This window comes from Chenopodium quinoa, unplaced genomic scaffold, assembly GCF_001683475.1.
Source record: "Chenopodium quinoa cultivar QQ74 unplaced genomic scaffold, ASM168347v1, whole genome shotgun sequence".
In the NCBI taxonomy this organism is placed as follows: Eukaryota; Viridiplantae; Streptophyta; class Magnoliopsida; order Caryophyllales; family Amaranthaceae; genus Chenopodium; species Chenopodium quinoa.
In genome coordinates, this window is record NW_018742418.1 from 4923617 (window position 1) to 4940918 (window position 17302).

The 17302-nt window shown below is 43.9% G+C and overlaps 1 protein-coding gene across 2 annotated transcripts; it reads left to right on the top strand.

Moving 5' to 3' along the window:
- Positions 1-14288: 14288 nt before the first annotated feature.
- On the top strand, positions 14289-15791 carry LOC110710648. 2 transcript variants are annotated; one of them, XM_021888975.1, is made up of 2 exons: positions 14289-14437; positions 14855-15791. In XM_021888975.1, the coding sequence occupies exons 1-2, from the start codon at positions 14341-14343 to the stop codon at positions 15682-15684; spliced, it is 927 nt and encodes a 308-aa protein (XP_021744667.1). In that variant the 5' UTR covers positions 14289-14340; the 3' UTR covers positions 15685-15791. The 2 variants fall into 2 exon arrangements, with proteins under 2 accessions (XP_021744667.1, XP_021744673.1); XM_021888981.1 differs by having other exon boundaries at positions 14859-15791.
- The last annotated feature ends 1511 nt before the right edge of the window (positions 15792-17302 follow it).

Here is a 17302-nt window from a genome sequence, read left to right on the forward strand (position 1 = left end):
GCTCATTCCCACACTCGGCCGAGGACCCCTTTGACGGGGCCCAGCTCGGAAGAGGTGGCAAGAGCGCTGGCAGTACTCATGGAGGCGATGAGGGCACAAAATAAGCCACCACCTCGTGATCGAACTCCTCCGCATACCCGGCATCAGCGGAGGAAGTTAGACCATGATGGTGGGAAGCTTCCTTCCTTCCGGGAACTGGAAGAGTGGGAGGAGGATTCCTGGAAAAATGAAAAACAGAGGAAAAAGAACCCTCAATTTTTAAAAGGATCCTCATCCTCAAGACCAGAAGCGCATAAGAGCAGCAGCTCAGCTTCTCGGCCGGAATCTACTCACCGAGAACCTGAGACTGTTCGCAGAAGCGTCCTTGACCGACTCGGCGGCAAGGAACCGAGCGTGCGCAGTCGCCTCTCGTTCCCTGCAGCCGAGGCCCAGACTTCCCAGCCAGGGACGAAAACCACTCCTACCTCTCTAAGAGGGCGGAGCGCGGTCCCTTCGGCCAGGAACAAGGGCAAGGCCGTTATGCTACCCGCCAGTTCACCATTCGAGCAATGGATACTGGAAGAGCGCGTACCCACGGTTAAAATACCGTCGCACATCACATATGACGGGACCACGGATCCGAAGGATCACGTGGCCTCGTATGAGACTCATATGCATCTTTGCCCCAGATCCGAGGCGACTTGGTGCAAATATTTCCCAACCACTCTCAAGGGGGTCGCGCAAGCGTGGATCTCCAAGGGAGTAAGGCAAGGCTCCGTAACAGGGTGGGATGATCTGTCCTCCAAGTTCAGGAGCAAGTTTTCCACGGAAAACCGCCGAGAGAAGACTACCGCAGAGCTCATGAGTCTGCAACAGGGGGAAACCGAAAGCCTCCGAGACTACCTGACCCGTTTCAGTAACGAGTCATCAAGCGTCTCCCAGCTGGACCAGGGGCTAGCCGTTTTCACAATGCAGAATGGCCTTCAGCCCGGAAAGTTCCTAGACTTCATGGTCATGCATACCCCGCAGACCTTGGAGGAAGCTCTTAATGCTTCGGATAAGTTCATCCGAGCCGAAGAATGGAACAAAGCGAAAACCCAGTCTCAATTCGGGGGAGGGAAACAGAGACAAATACCCTTGTCTGAAGGCTAAGGCCATAAGGCAAAGGGAAAGTCAAAGGCCCCGGAGCAATCTTTGGCCATCGACCCAAAGAAGGAAAGATCTGCCTCATTCACAGGCAGATACGAGTCCTACACTCCGCTCTCTCTTCCACGCGCCAAAATTTACAGCGTGACGAAGGAGGAGCAGAGTTACCGAAAGCCGAGACCACTCCCAGAGTGGTATCAGCGAAAAAATAAAAATCAGTGGTGCGAGTTCCACGAGTCTTCGGGACACAACACTGAGGAGTGTATCCAACTGAAGGACCAGATAGAGGACATGGTCCGGAAGGGATACTTGAAAAAATACATCGCGGATCACCGCGAGAAAAAAGAATCCGAGAGGTCAGCAAAGGACCCTCGGCAGGACCTCGACTTCCCCCGGAAAAACAGTAAAAAGCCGGAGGGGAAATTCCCTCCGATCAATGTTATCTCGGGAGGAATATACTCTCGGAGGGAGCACAAGCGCCACCTTAGAGCTTTGACTCACCAGGTGAACAACGCTGACATTCAATCTCCCCAGTCGCCGGTGCCGAACATGACGTTCACAGCCGCCGACTGCCGGGGGATTACGTTCCCTCACGAGGATCCGTTGGTGATCATCGCCACGGTGGCCAACCACGACGTCAGTAAGGTCCTTGTTGACGGTGGCAGTGGAGCAAACATTCTGTTCCGAAAGGCCTACAATCAAATTAAGCTGAAGCCCAAGCACCTTACGCCGGTACCCTACCCGGTATCCGGGTTCAATGGGGCTTCAACTTATCCAGATGGGAAGGTGACACTTCCTGTCACCATCGGTTGCGATGAGGCAGCCCGGAACGTCATGATTGAATTTTTGGTCATCGACGCTCCTTCAGTGTACAACGTGATTTTGGGGAGACCCATAATTCACGAGATCCAAGGGGTCGTCTCAACTTATCATCAGCTGATGATTTACGTCTCAGACGCCGGCTTCCCCGAAAGGATACAGGGCAACCAAAAGGACGCCCGAAGGTGCAACTACCTCAAGCCATCCAGTAGTCGCCCAGATGACGACAAGGATGAGGAGGAGAAAGAAAGAGAGCCAAGCACAAAAAATCCAAAAGGCCTAAGTGCTTCGGCCCAAGGATCTGCGCCCAGAGAAAAAGGGCCCGAAAGGGAAAAGGCTAGCTCTTCAGCTGAGCCGCAAGACTCAGAGAGCCAGCCGAAGAACAAAAAGACTGGGACACCTGCTGACATTGGCAGCAGGCCAGATTCTGAAGAGTCCAGTCCATCGGCAATGGACATGGACCAACAGACTGAAACAGTTGAGTTGGCCGAAGGAGACGGTGAGAAATGTGTAGCAATCGGGATGGACCTTGATCCGAACACCCGTTGTGAACTTATTCAGCTCCTTCGGGATAACAGAGATGTGTTTGCTTTCTCGGCAGCTGATATGCCCGGGATAAGTTCAGACCTCATCTCCCATAAGCTTAATGTTGACCCGACGTGTCGACCAGTTAAGCAAAAGAAGCGGAATTACTCCGCCAATAAGAACCGAGACATCGCAGCCGAGGTCAAAAAATTATTGGAGGCAGGATTCATCGAACCTTGCCAATATCCAGAATGGCTGGCAAATGTGGTGATGGTTCAGAAGCCCAATGGTACCTGGAGGATGTGCGTTGACTTCACGAACCTAAATAAGGCTTGTCCAAAGGATTTCTATCCCTTGTCGAGGATCGATCAGCTAGTCGATTCGACAAGTGGCCATGCCTTGCTTAGTTTCATGGACGCATTCTCGGGGTATCATCAGATCTTTATGCACCCCGACGATCGAGCAAAGACAGCATTCGTCACAAACGCTGGGGTGTACAATTACAAAATGATGCCCTTCGGATTGAAAAATGCGGGGGCAACCTATCAAAGGCTGGTGGATCAAGTTTTCGCCGATCAAAAGGGCCGAAACATGGAAGTCTATGTTGACGATTCGATCGTCAAAAGCAAAAAACTAGAGGACCATGTAAAGGACCTGGCTGAAACTTTCGCCACCTTGAGAAAGCATCAAATGAAGCTGAATCCGAAGAAGTGTGTCTTCGGCGTGAAGTCAGGGAAATTCCTTGGGTTCATGGTCAGCAAAAGGGGGATTGATGCCAATCCCTCTAAAGTCAAAGCGGCGCTCGACCTTCCTGAGCCGAAAACGAAGCGGGATGTTCAGCGGCTCACCGGAAGAATGGCAGCCCTCTCGAGGTTCATTTCCAGAGCTTCGGATAAGGGGTTACCTTTCTTCAAAGCCCTGAAACTCCCGAAAACAAAAGAGCTCGTTTGGGAGGAAGAGCAAAAAGACGCCTTTAAACAGCTTCGGGAGCATCTGGCTCAACTCCCAACGCTGGCTAGCCCAGCTGAAGGAGAAACTTTGTACCTATATGTGGCCGTTAGCCCAGCCACCATCAGCGCAGTATTGCTGAAGGAAGAGAGTAAGAGTCAGCAACCGATCTACTTCGTCAGTCATACACTGACGGATGCCGAGACTCGCTATCCTCTACTCGAGAAAGTTGCTTTCGCGGTAGTAGTAGCTGCTCGGAAGCTGAGGCCCTATTTTGATTGCCATCAGATAGTGGTCTTAACTGATCAGCCGTTGGAAAAAGTTCTCGGCAAGGTTGAAAAATCTGGTAGGCTAGCCAAGTGGGCTTTTGAGCTCACCGAATTCAGCATCAGCTACCGTCCGAGGGCTGCCATTAAGGCTCAAGCTCTAGCGGATTTCTTGGCCGAATGCTCATACCAAGAAGCGCTAGACAGTGAAAAGAAAGTCTGGACCGTGTTTACGGATGGATCTTCCACCGAAAACGGTTCGGGGGCAGGAGTAGTGATAACTTCTCCTGAAGGCAAATCCTTTGAGTATGCACTAAAGTTTTCTTTTAAGGCCTCGAACAATGAAGCCAAGTATGAGGCAGCAATCGCCGGCCTAAAATTGTGCATCTCCTTGGAAGCCGATCATGTCTGCTTAAAAACAGACTCTCAGCTAGTTGCATATCAGATCAGTGGCAGCTACGAGGCCAAAGAGCCCTCCATGATAGCTTATCTTGCCAAGATCAAATCAGTCATTGCAGAGCTGAAAACTTTTGAGGTTCAGCTGATCCCAAGGGGTCAGAATACTCAAGCCGATGCACTCTCCAAACTTGCTAGTTCATCTTTTACCGAGCTGAACAGATCTGTATATGTAGAAGTGCGTCGAGAGAGAAGTGTCGACGAAGCACCTGAAGTGTGCTGCGCTGACCCAGAGCCTAGTTGGATGGACCCCATCCTAGCTTTCAAGCTTCGGGGAGAAACTCCTGAAGATAAATCTTTGGCCTCCAAGATGAAGAGAACCAGCTCTAGGTTCATTGTCTTCAGGGGGGAACTTCTGAAAAAGTCCTTCTCAGCCCCATTGCTGAAATGCGTGGGACCAACAGATGCAGATTATATCCTACGGGAGATTCACCTCGGCATCTGTGGGAACCACATTGGGGGAAGAACCTTAGCCCACAAGGCATTGAGGGCTGGATATTACTGGCCCACCATGATCGCAGATGCTAAGGAGCTGGTTCGGAAATGCGAAAAATGTCAAAAATACGCTCCAGTTATCCATCAGCCAGCAAGGGATCTTCAGCCGATCCTTAATCCACTCCCGTTTGCCCAATGGGGACTGGATATACTGGGACCATTTCCAGAGGCTGTGTACCAGAAAAAATGGCTGATAGTTGGTGTCGACTACTTCAGTAAATGGATCGAGGCCGAAGCAGCCTCGAACATTACAGAGCAAACTGTCAGAAAATTTATCTGGCAGAATATCATCACTCGCTTTGGCATCTCGAGAGTATTTGTCTTCGATCATGGGAGGCAATTTGATAACTTACCGCTGAAGCGGTATACAGATCAGTTCGGCATCAGACTGTCATATTCAGCGGTATGCCACCCGCAAAGTAACGGACAAGCCGAAGCTGCAAATAAACAGATCTTAAATGCCCTCAAGAAGAGGGTGGAAGATCAAAAGTCCAAATGGCTAGAGGAGCTCCCTGGAACCCTTTGGTCCCTTCGGAAAACTGAAAAAGAGGCAACGGGCCACTCACCTTTTGAACTGGTGTATGGTGCCGAAGCCGTCCTTCCAGTGGAAATTGGCTCTGAGAGCCTTCGAGTGCACCACTTCTCGGCTGAGAATGAGCGACGGATGAGGGAATCTCTCGATTTCCTCGACGAAGTAAGAGACTCAGCCCGAGATAGAATGGCCGCCTATAAGCAGAGAATCAGCAAATTTTATAACCGAAGGGTCCATGCAAGGCCTCTCAAAATTGGAGACCTTGTCCTTCGGAATGCTGCTGCAGTTCAGAAAGGCCGAATCCATGGGAAACTCTCAGCTGCATGGGAAGGACCTTATGAAATTTATGATGAGCTTCAGCCAGGGACATACCGACTTCGGCAGTTGGATGGAACTGAGTTGAAAAATCACTAGAACGCTGATGTACTGAAAAAATACCATGTGTAAACCTTTCGGAGCAGAATAATCTTTGTAAGTACATTTTGAACTAATGAAAGGCCTTGGAGCCGCCATTTATATAAATTATTACAACTTTTTATCCTTTCAAAATTTTCTTTGTTCTATCTACTCTTTAAGGGTTTTTTATTCAGCCTCGTCTGAAACCTTCGCCTTCGGGTAACTGGGTTTCAGATTGCTGACAAAACTCGTCTTTTTAAAGAACACTGGTCTTTCAGCTGAAGACAAACTTCAGTAAGACTTGTTCTCCAAAGACATGAGTCCATGGACAATTCTGGGATATTGCCTTAACTGAGCCTTGTATCCCAGAGAGCCATTATCCGAAACATTGCCTTAAGTTGGCCCTGTGTTTCGGATATGCGTCTTTTTAAAGAACACTGGTCTTTCAGCTGAAGTCAAACTTCAGTAAGACTTGTTCTCCAAAGACATTAGTCCATGGACAATTCTGGGATATTGCCTTAACTGAGCCTTGTATCCCAGAAAGCCATTATTCGAAACATTGCCTTCAGTTGGCCCTGTGTTTCGGATATGCGTCTTTTTAAAGAACACTGGTCTTTCAGCTGAAGTCAAACTTCAGTAAGACTTGTTCTCCAAAGACATGAGTCCATGGACAATTCTGGGATATTGCCTTAACTGAGCCTTGTATCCCAGAAAGCTAATATCCAAAGCATTGCCTTCAGTTGGCCCTGTGTTTCGGATATCCAACTTTCAGATGAAGTCAATCTTCAGTAAGACTTGTATCCCAGAAGCATTGCCTTCAGTTGGCCCTGTGTTTCGGATACCCATTTTGAAGAAGTAAAGAAATTGCTTATTCAGCTGAAGTCATACTTCAATTTCTGGGGGGCAAGAAGCACTCTCAGTGCAAGTATGTACGGCAGAATTGAAAAAACAGAAACAGTAAAGCATTCAAAAACAAAGCAACTGAAGAAAAGAGCATCAGATTAATAATTCATGCTCAGAAATTGAGCTACAAGTTCAATTAAACTGTATCAGCAGCCGCCCACAAGCGGAAAGTAACAGCTGCCGAAATACGTACATAAGCAAAAAAATAAATAAACTTTTGTACGACAAGGCAAGCTGAAGCAAAAAACAAGGCAAAAAATTCAGAAAGCGGCAAGTCTAAAGTTAAGCACATGATGAACCGCAAGATTCTGAAGACGACTGCCCGAGTTCCTATGCTTCAGCCTGAGGATCAGACTGATCAGCGTTGAGCCCCATGGTGGCCTCAGCCCCAGCAGCAGAAGAAGCGGGCTTTGCACTCTGCCGAGCCTCCCTTTCCCTCTGTTCAGCTTCCAACTCCATTCTCTCAGCTTCCTCTTCGGCTTCCTCAGCCTTAAGAATTTCAGCTTCGACTGGAGTTGCATACTTCATATGAGGGTCTTCGGGATTCTGGACCCATTCAGCACATTTAGACCAGTCCAGCTTCGGTTCAGCATGAAGGCAGACTCTTCGGCATACTCTGAACCCGTTTCTGAAACCCATCTTATATTCCTCTTGGGTATAGACACGGACTTTGAGTAGAGCCTCAGCATCAGCCAGCTTCTTCTAGGTCTCCTCCAAGTCTTCCTTGGATTTCTTCAGCTCATCAGCGAGCTTGGAGGAGGAACCTTTCAGCTCATTCAGCTCCTGCTGAACTTGGGAAGCCTTTGTTTGAGCTTGGGCCACTTCAACTTTTTTGGTCATCAGTTGATCCTCAGCCTCATGGAGTTTAGCTCTCTGAGCTTCGGCAGCAGCAGCAGCCTCTGAGAGTTGGATATCTTTGGCCTGGAGCAGCTCTTCAGCAGCCATTCGGCTGGCTTCAAGAGCTTCTAGACGTTGCTGCACTTCAGCTTGTGCAGCAGCTCCTTCCTGAATACGGCTCTCAACAGCAGCCTTGAATTTGGAGACGTCCACTCCCATATGCTCCTGGAGGAATTTTTCCCCTTCCATCAGTGGGGGAAAAACTTCCTTCTCCATAGCGTCGCAGAAGGTTTTGAGGGCTTCAGCAGCTCTTTTCTCATACTCCTCACCCTTCTGCTGCTTCTCTTCAGCTGCTACTTGCTTCAGCTTAGCAAGCTTTAATTCCTCTTCAGCAACCTTCTTGTCGTGCACAGCAGCGTCTACCCTATCTTGTAGGGTATCTATCAGCTCTACAGTGAGAGTCTGATTGTGCACGAACTGAAAACAGGAAGACAAAAAAAAAATATATATTTATAATAATAAAAATAGAGCTGAATTTCAGAGGAAATGAAGACAAGGAAAATTACCTGCATCATCAGCAGTTGGTTAGACCTGGCTGGGTCAGGAACTGATCTGCTGGATTCGCCCATCCCAGCAGTGGCCTTCAGCGACCAGATCCTTGCCCTATCTACTTCGGACATGCCAGCAAAATCGCCGAAGTAGGCTGCAGCTCCTTCTCGGTTCTGACCCCATATGAGGTCCCAGATGTGGTCTGGGATTGGAATTCGGGGGGCCGAGAAACCCATTTCTCCAGATTGCAGAGTCTGGAAGGAAGGGAAGGATGACGATGGAGCTTGATTAGCTTTGGATGGCTCAGCATCATCCTTCTCAGAGGAGTCAATTACTATGACCTCCTCTTCTTCAGGGGTGAGGACGAAAGCCTCAACCTCTCTTGCGATGTCTGCCGTGAAGCCCTCAGCACTGGACATCACGGCATCCTTGTTTTCGTGCTCAGCAGCACTCGCCTTAATTTCTTCTTGGACCGCTCCCTTAGATTCGGGAGTTCTCTGATCCACCTCCATCTCAGGAGGTGGCGGAGGGGTCTTTTGAGGTGATTGGGGTGGTGGCCGGGGAACCCTCGGCGATCCATTGCCTTCCTCGGGTTCCCTTATTGCAACGCCGATGGTCATCGGCCTCCGCTGAAAGTCATGAGGGCCGATGATGGCCATCCTTCGGCGCCTTTTCAGAAGGGGCTGCTCGTCCATATCTGAGTCTGAAGACTCTCCTTGTATTTGGTCTTCGGGACGAACAGGAGCTTTCCCTTCTCTATGTCTGTTACTCTCTTCAGACTGTAACAGACAGGGGGGAGGAAGAATGTGAGTAAAAAAAAAAAAAAAAAAGAAAAAAAAAAGAAAGAAAAAAAAAAAAAAAAAGAAAAGAAAAAAGAAAGACAAAGTTAAGTCTGAAAGCTCACCGAGGTCTTCAGCAAAGCCTCGTCTTCTTCAGCTGCTCTAGCTGCAGCTTCTGCTTTAGCAGCTCTGGAGGACCCTTCTCCTCCTTCGCAAGCTTCGAGAACCCGTGCAACCTCTTCGGCTGTACGGGCAGCTTCAGCTTCTTCGTCCAGCAGCTGAAACCAGGGGTCTCTCTTCCTCCACCAAGGCTTCTGCCTCTGATACAGAGCAACATCCTCAATTTGGAAGTGGGAAGAGTCTAGATGAACTTCCCTATGCCTCGGCTCAGTGATAGACGGGGCCCGTTCAGTTACAACTCGTTCTCGGTTGACACCAAGACGAGCGTAGTTAATGCCAACGTTGGTCTCGTCCCGCTCTGAAAAAGGAAAGGGGAAAGGTTAGTTCAGATAGGTTGGCACAGCATAAAAAAGCGAAGCGAGAGAAGAAAAAGAGATAGTTAAAAAGCCTCGGCCCCAGCCGAAGAAGCTTACCATCCTTAAACTTTCGGCTGAGGCCAACAGCTGCTAGCATGTTCTCTTGGAAAACGTAATGCGTATCGGGGAGCCAAGTCTCCGGGATATGCTGCATTCGGCCACTGCCCCCCCGGTTCGGCAGCTTGCCGAAGATATGTTGCTGATCAAGGTTCGGATCCGCCCCGTTATCTGCGGGGGGACCTAGACTTCCCATTTCGGGATCAGGCTCAGCGAGGTACCGGGGAGCACTGAAGACGCAAGGGTGGCCCGGATCTGTGGGTGCCCTAACCCAAATCCATTGACCTCTCCAGTCCTTGTCTGAAGAGTCGTTTGGCCACATGGTTAGGTACTGGGGCCGGGACTCAATCCGGTACCACCCAGAACCATGGCTTCCGTGCCCACTTTGAATATTTGGCACTAGCCGATGGAGCTTTTTGAAGCAGTGCAGGTTCGGCACATACTTGAAGAACTTGCAGACCCATAAGTATGTCATCACCCTTCGGATGCTGGTGGGAGTTAACTGACATAGAGAGATGTTGTAATGGATCAGCAAGTCTCGGACGAATACGTCCAAAGGGAACCTCAGCCCGTACTGAAGCTGTCTTGTGTACACCCCCACATACCCCGGGGGTGGACGATGGATTCTATCGGATGCCGAGGGCATTCGGCACCAATACCCATCAGCTTCAAAAATGCCGTAATGCAACTCAATTTGCTCGGCAAATCGATATTGATCGGCATTCTCCACCCACCATGGGTAGGGGCGGTTCTTTATCATGGCCGAAGCAACTTCGGCATTCTCCCATTCTGAAAACCCGGGGAGGATATCCCAAAGGACAGCGGGAACTTCATCATCCCGTCTAGAAGCGCTCGGCTCCTCCGTTCTCTGAGGAGGAGCCGAGGAAAGGGGAGTCGCCCTAATCCCTTCAGCAGGGTCAGACTCTGGCCTTTGTCCATTCCAGGTCCCAATCCTGTTCCTAGGATCGGGAATCGGCCTTGCTCTTCTTGGAGCACGGGCTCTACCTCTAACTCCTCTTGCCATTGATTATTTCGAAGAAAAAAGTCGAAAGAAAAGGGGAAGGAGTTCGAATTCGAAGAAAAATACACTGAAATCAAAGGAATTTACCTTAATCTGAAGCGAAAGTTGCCGATTTACGAGTTCGTAGTGGCAAGTCTCAGTTTCTAAGCTTAATGCTCGGGGAATTTGCGAAGTTTTGATGCGGGTTCTTGGTTTCTCTCTCGAGAATTCTGGGTTTGTGTTGGTGAATAAGTGAGGAGAGATGACGCGCCTCTGTTTATATCTCCAGGAATGGGATACGAGGAGTCTGCGTTTTAATTTCTCTTAAATACTCCACTAAGTAACCGTTAAACACATGATCTTGTGATTAAACTGCCCATTATCCGTCCAACTTCCACAATCATCTGCCTTAACCGTCGTTATCTCATTAATTACGGTTTAAATTCAAATTTTTGGATTAATTAAATCATTTACTTCCCTCCTTTTCTGAATTAAATCAAACCCGAACCGTCATCCTTCCAAATCGGGTCTGGGGGGCAAGTTGTTTGGGTCCAATTTAGTCCAATTGGGCCTAAGCACTAAATGATCCAATTAAAAGCCCAAGGTCAAGGTTCAACTCTCCAATTGTGCTAAAGTCAAAGGTCAGCCCACAAAGCAAGCCAATTGGGCTAAGGCCCAACCTCTCCATGTATGATGAGGTATAAAAGCCATCAATATTGATACATTCAGATTCTGATTCATTCATAGATTCATATGTTCATTCATATATTCTGATATATTCCATAAAAGCCTCAAGCAACAAACTCTCTTGCATAGTGTCCTCTTCTTACACATTGTACTGACTTTAGCATCGGAGGGGCCTTCCTCGGCAACACCCCCGAGGCTAGTTTACGTGTGTTTACTGTGCAGGAAACCTTCGGCCCAGCATAACTTGGACCGAATCCAGCCTTCTCCATTTCAGCGGACCTTCGGCAAGGTCCCATTGTTTTCACCCGAAACAATAATGATGAAGGGGAAGTTAAGGGATGGGCATACGTTACACGTGGCACCGTGGTTCATGTCAAGTGCATGAAAGACATGCTTCATATGGATTGGGAGAGAAGATACGATAATAATTCTTCTAGCTCGTCGAATAATAATCATGGACATGATAATAATGAAGACTACAATTATGGCACCCGAGACCGCCGTCTTGGGTGTCAAGGAAATCAAGGTTGCGGACGTATGAGGAAGCGTGATTACTTCTTCAGAGGCTTGAAAGGGTTAGCACAAGCTCTTAGTATATTAAATGATCTTGCAATTATTGATTTGGATTCAATAAAGGAGGATATGATGGAATTTGTTGAAAATTTTCAGGGGAACTAAGGTTCTTTTTGGTATGTTGAATTGTGTATGATTGTTGTTTTTGTCTTCCAATAAAGTCAATTTTTTATGTAATTTTTAGGACTTTATCTATTATATCTTATCGTCTATTATTAGTCCGTATATTTTCTTGTCAGTGTTGTTTGATTTCTTGATCATGTGAGTAATCATGCATATTATATATCCCTAATCAATAGTCAATTTTTCCTTATCCCTCAAAATTAAGGATGTCACACAATTATAACACAAAGTAGACAAATTTTTATATGTGTTGTGCACATGCGTCACACTATTATTACACCGTATGTAGTTGGTCATAGTGTGACAAATTCAGAGGTTACAATACATATATGGAGTTAATGAATATATATAAACAGAATATATATAGTTGTTTTTTTTTTTTTTTTAACAAAGAGAATTTACAAAGCACAAACAAAACTAAACCAAACTAAAAACAAAAATAAAGCAAAAATCAACGACGGGCAAAACCCGCAAACTATGAGCAAAGGCAACTGTAGCCCTAGTAACCTTCTGAATCTGATACATACACAGACAAGGTAGCAACAAGCAAAGAAAACTAGAGAAGATGTCCAACCTCGACCAATCCATAGGCCGAAGGAGCTTGGAAATAACATTAGAAAACCAAATCTCAAAACCTAAGATTCACAAATGAACACCTACCCATAGCCTTCTGGTAAAAGAGCACTCACGAAACAAGTGCGAAATAGTTTCAGGAAAACAGTGGCAAAACCCACACCGTGAATCCACGGGAGTACCTTTCAACTGAAGCAAATAAGCGGTGGGCAAAACATCATGCAAAATCTTCCATGATAAAGCATTTTGAGGTTTATTGATGGCTTACTCACCACGTATAAATAAGGTTATTGAGAAGAATAATGTTCTTATTTGGTGAAGTACTGAAGTGACGATAAACTGATAGTGTTAGATTTCAGGAAAACTCCTCAAATTGGAGTGTGTATTATTGATCAATATATAAGCGTTTACAAGACAGGTACTAATCACATTAGGAAACCTAGTACGATAGAGATACAAAATATATACATAATATATCCTAAATCTATGACAAATATTATCATAATATAATATCTATCACACCCCCGCAGTCATAGCGGGAGGAGGTCGTACATTAAAACTTGATCTGAAATCTAAAAATAAGTCTTGTGAAAGGCCTTTTGTGAAAATATCTGCAAATTGATATCTACTAGGAACATATAGAATCCGAACATGACCCAAAACAACCTTTTCTCGAACAAAATGAAGATAAGAACTGATGTTAATTAATCAATGAGGTTAGTCAATTATTAAGTTCTAGAGGGGTTCCCAATAATGTTATTTTTCTCTTAATATGAGTATCATTGTAATATTAAAAAAGAACAATGCGACAATTTTTTCTTATGACCTAGTCTAGCTAAGTAAGAGATGGATATAGGCCAGGCAAGCACGAAGGCTAGCTAGGCATGGTACGAGAATGGCTGACTCGACACGAGCCAATTTCACAAGCTTGGAACGGCACGTGGATTAGGCCGTGAATGGACTTCGATTTTGAAAGGGCCAACACAATTTGAAGACAAACTTTTTTCTAAAGAATTTAGCATGATATAATAATCATACCTCGTTCCATTCTACACACAATTCACTTGAGCACGAAATACATCATACCTCCTACAACAACACCTCTAATTACTTATGTTTTTTCAAATTTGACTTTTATTACCCCATTAATATATTACCCTCAATCCAAGCATGCCCTAACTGTGAGTATGTACCTTTTGTCCCTTACTTTGTAGGTGACTACGTGTGTTAAAAATACTCCATGAAAAATAATGTCATGATGATATTATAAGGGTAAAGACATACCTGTGAATTTAGGTTAATTGTTTAACTTATGAAAATTTTCAATTACCTACAAGGCTAAGCTTCAACGATCTATTATCACATTAACAGTGTAATTTAGATTAGGACTTTTTGTTAAAAATTATCTAATAAAACTCAGATTTTGTGAGAAACTACCTAATAAAAAAATGTTGTAATAAACTACCTAATAAAGGTAAAATGTTGTAAAAAAACTACCTAAAAAAAGGTAAAATGTTATAAAATACTACCTATACCGAATTTTCACCGTTGACCAACCTCCAAACACTATCGAAACCACCATTTTCATTTCCAAAACTAACACAACTTGCTTGAAATTGCCTCCACCACACCTAAACCACCCTTTCAACCCCTAATCCACCATCCCGAGGCGCTAATCTACCCTCACTAACTCGGAATATCCTCCAACCGCCCTGAAAATAACCTTAATTACCACCTTGAAAACCAACCCTCACAGTGGATTTGGGGGTGTTTTAAGATGGATCAACGTCGTAAAATTAATCAACGGTGGAAATTCGGTCAAAGGTAGTATCTTACAACATTTTACCATTTGTTAGGTAGTTTCTTACAATATTTTTTTTATTAGGTCGTAGTTTCTCATAAAATTTAAGTTCTATTAGGTAGTTTTTCACAAAAAGTCCTTTAGATTATAAATCATTTTAACTATATGTTTAATACGAAGTATTTTGACTCCTTCCACTAGCCCGTATGCAAAGAAATAAATGAGCCTCGAGGAATTATAACAATGGTCGTAATTGACCCATTTGGCCGCTTATACTCTCACATCTCATTATGCTGGGCCCATTTAAATTATAAGAAGTATTAGACGACTTGGAGTAGACTTGTCCTTGTGACTTTGTCAATGAAACTACGTTCGTCGTTGCACGAATTTAATCTCTATATCGTAAGACAAGAAGTGAAGAAAACAACTATTACGAGATTTTTTTATACAACTAGTGGTGAGTAATACTGTACGGATTACGAGTATATCCTATTTTTTATTTTTCCATTTCAATTCCTTGTTTATGTGCAAGTTTAAACATTTATTTTGTTTTAATTTTCTTTATGAAAATAAACATGCACACGACACACCCGCACATCTCATCCCTTCCCCAAAAAAACTAATCCAAATGGATTGGTTAACCCCAGCCAATTAGATGGTTCATTTTTCATGCAGCTAACCCATTATTGAATTAAGACTTCGATGTTGTTATTGTAGCTAGATTCTAAAAAATAATGTTACAGAGTTTTTTTTTTTTTTTTTTTTTTTTGAAAAGTTATGCATTGTAATTTGGAAAAATATCATATCGATACTAAAAATCTAGCATTTAATTTTATTTTATTTTATTTTTTATTTTTTTTGTTATCTTGACTAGTTAGGTTGATCAACACATCAAAGCTAGCTATAATGGGAGCATACATCTGCGCACATCCTTCCCTAAGAGAGAAAGAGTTTGGCGATCGATTCGTGTTCACCTGTGACGGATGTGAGGAAACGGGGTATGGCTCTTGCTATACATGCACAAATAATTGCGACTTTCATTTACATAAAGCTTGTCACAACGCTCCCCCTACAATCAAGTCTCACCCATTTTTCATACAAGGGCCTTTTGTTTTAGACAAGAGTATCATATTAGCACCACAAGCGGCACATAATTGTGCCGCTTGTGGAACAAGTGTACAAGGGTGGAGGTATGTATTGACTACTAATAATATATTTAGTCATAATACTATCTATTTACACCCTTGTTGTATGCAACTCCCTCACACGGCCTTGCTCCCCGTGCTTAAAAGCATAGATTGCTTGCATTGTCAAAGCATGGTGAGAGTTGGAAATAATAATAATGATGAAGGGGAAGTTAAGGGATGGGCATACGTTACACGTGGCACCGTGGTTCATGTCAAGTGCATGAAAGACATGCTTCATATGGATTGGGAGAGAAGATACGATAATAATTCTTCTAGCTCGTCGAATAATAATCATGGACATGATAATAATGAAGACTACAATTATGGCACCCGAGACCGCCGTCTTGGGTGTCAAGGAAATCAAGGTTGCGGACGTATGAGGAAGCGTGATTACTTCTTCAGAGGCTTGAAAGGGTTAGCACAAGCTCTTAGTATATTAAATGATCTTGCAATTATTGATTTGGATTCAATAAAGGAGGATATGATGGAATTTGTTGAAAATTTTCAGGGGAACTAAGGTTCTTTTTGGTATGTTGAATTGTGTATGATTGTTGTTTTTGTCTTCCAATAAAGTCAATTTTTTATGTAATTTTTAGGACTTTATCTATTATACCTTATCGTCTATTATTAGTCCGTATATTTTCTTGTCAGTGTTGTTTGATTTCTTGATCATGTGAGTAATCATGCATATTATATATCCCTAATCAATAGTCAATTTTTCCTTATCCCTCAAAATTAAGGATGTCACACAATTATAACACAAAGTAGACAAATTTTTATATGTGTTGTGCACATGCGTCACACTATTATTACACCGTATGTAGTTGGTCATAGTGTGACAAATTCAGAGGTTACAATACATATATGGAGTTAATGAATATATATAAACAGAATATATATAGTTGTTTTTTTTTTTTTTAACAAAGAGAATTTACAAAGCACAAACAAAACTAAACCAAACTAAAAACAAAAATAAAGCAAAAATCAACGACGGGCAAAACCCGCAAACTATGAGCAAAGGCAACTGTAGCCCTAGTAACCTTCTGAATCTGATACATACACAGACAAGGTAGCAACAAGCAAAGAAAACTAGAGAAGATGTCCAACCTCGACCAATCCATAGGCCGAAGGAGCTTGGAAATAACATTAGAAAACCAAATCTCAAAACCTAAGATTCACAAATGAACACCTACCCATAGCCTTCTGGTAAAAGAGCACTCACGAAACAAGTGCGAAATAGTTTCAGGAAAACAGTGGCAAAACCCACACCGTGAATCCACGGGAGTACCTTTCAACTGAAGCAAATAAGCGGTGGGCAAAACATCATGCAAAATCTTCCATGATAAAGCATTTTGAGGTTTATTGATGGCTTACTCACCACGTATAAATAAGGTTATTGAGAAGAATAATGTTCTTATTTGGTGAAGTACTGAAGTGACGATAAACTGATAGTGTTAGATTTCAGGAAAACTCCTCAAATTGGAGTGTGTATTATTGATCAATATATAAGCGTTTACAAGACAGGTACTAATCACATTAGGAAACCTAGTACGATAGAGATACAAAATATATACATAATATATCCTAAATCTATGACAAATATTATCATAATATAATATCTATCACACCCCCGCAGTCATAGCGGGAGGAGGTCGTACATTAAAACTTGATCTGAAATCTAAAAATAAGTCTTGTGAAAGGCCTTTTGTGAAAATATCTGCAAATTGATATCTACTAGGAACATATAGAATCCGAACATGACCCAAAACAACCTTTTCTCGAACAAAATGAAGATAAGAACTGATGTTAATTAATCAATGAGGTTAGTCAATTATTAAGTTCTAGAGGGGTTCCCAATAATGTTATTTTTCTCTTAATATGAGTATCATTGTAATATTAAAAAAGAACAATGCGACAATTTTTTCTTATGACCTAGTCTAGCTAAGTAAGAGATGGATATAGGCCAGGCAAGCACGAAGGCTAGCTAGGCATGGTACGAGAATGGCTGACTCGACACGAGCCAATTTCACAAGCTTGGAACGGCACGTGGATTAGGCCGTGAATGGACTTCGATTTTGAAAGGGCCAACACAATTTGAAGACAAACTTTTTTCTAAAGAATTTAGCATGATATAA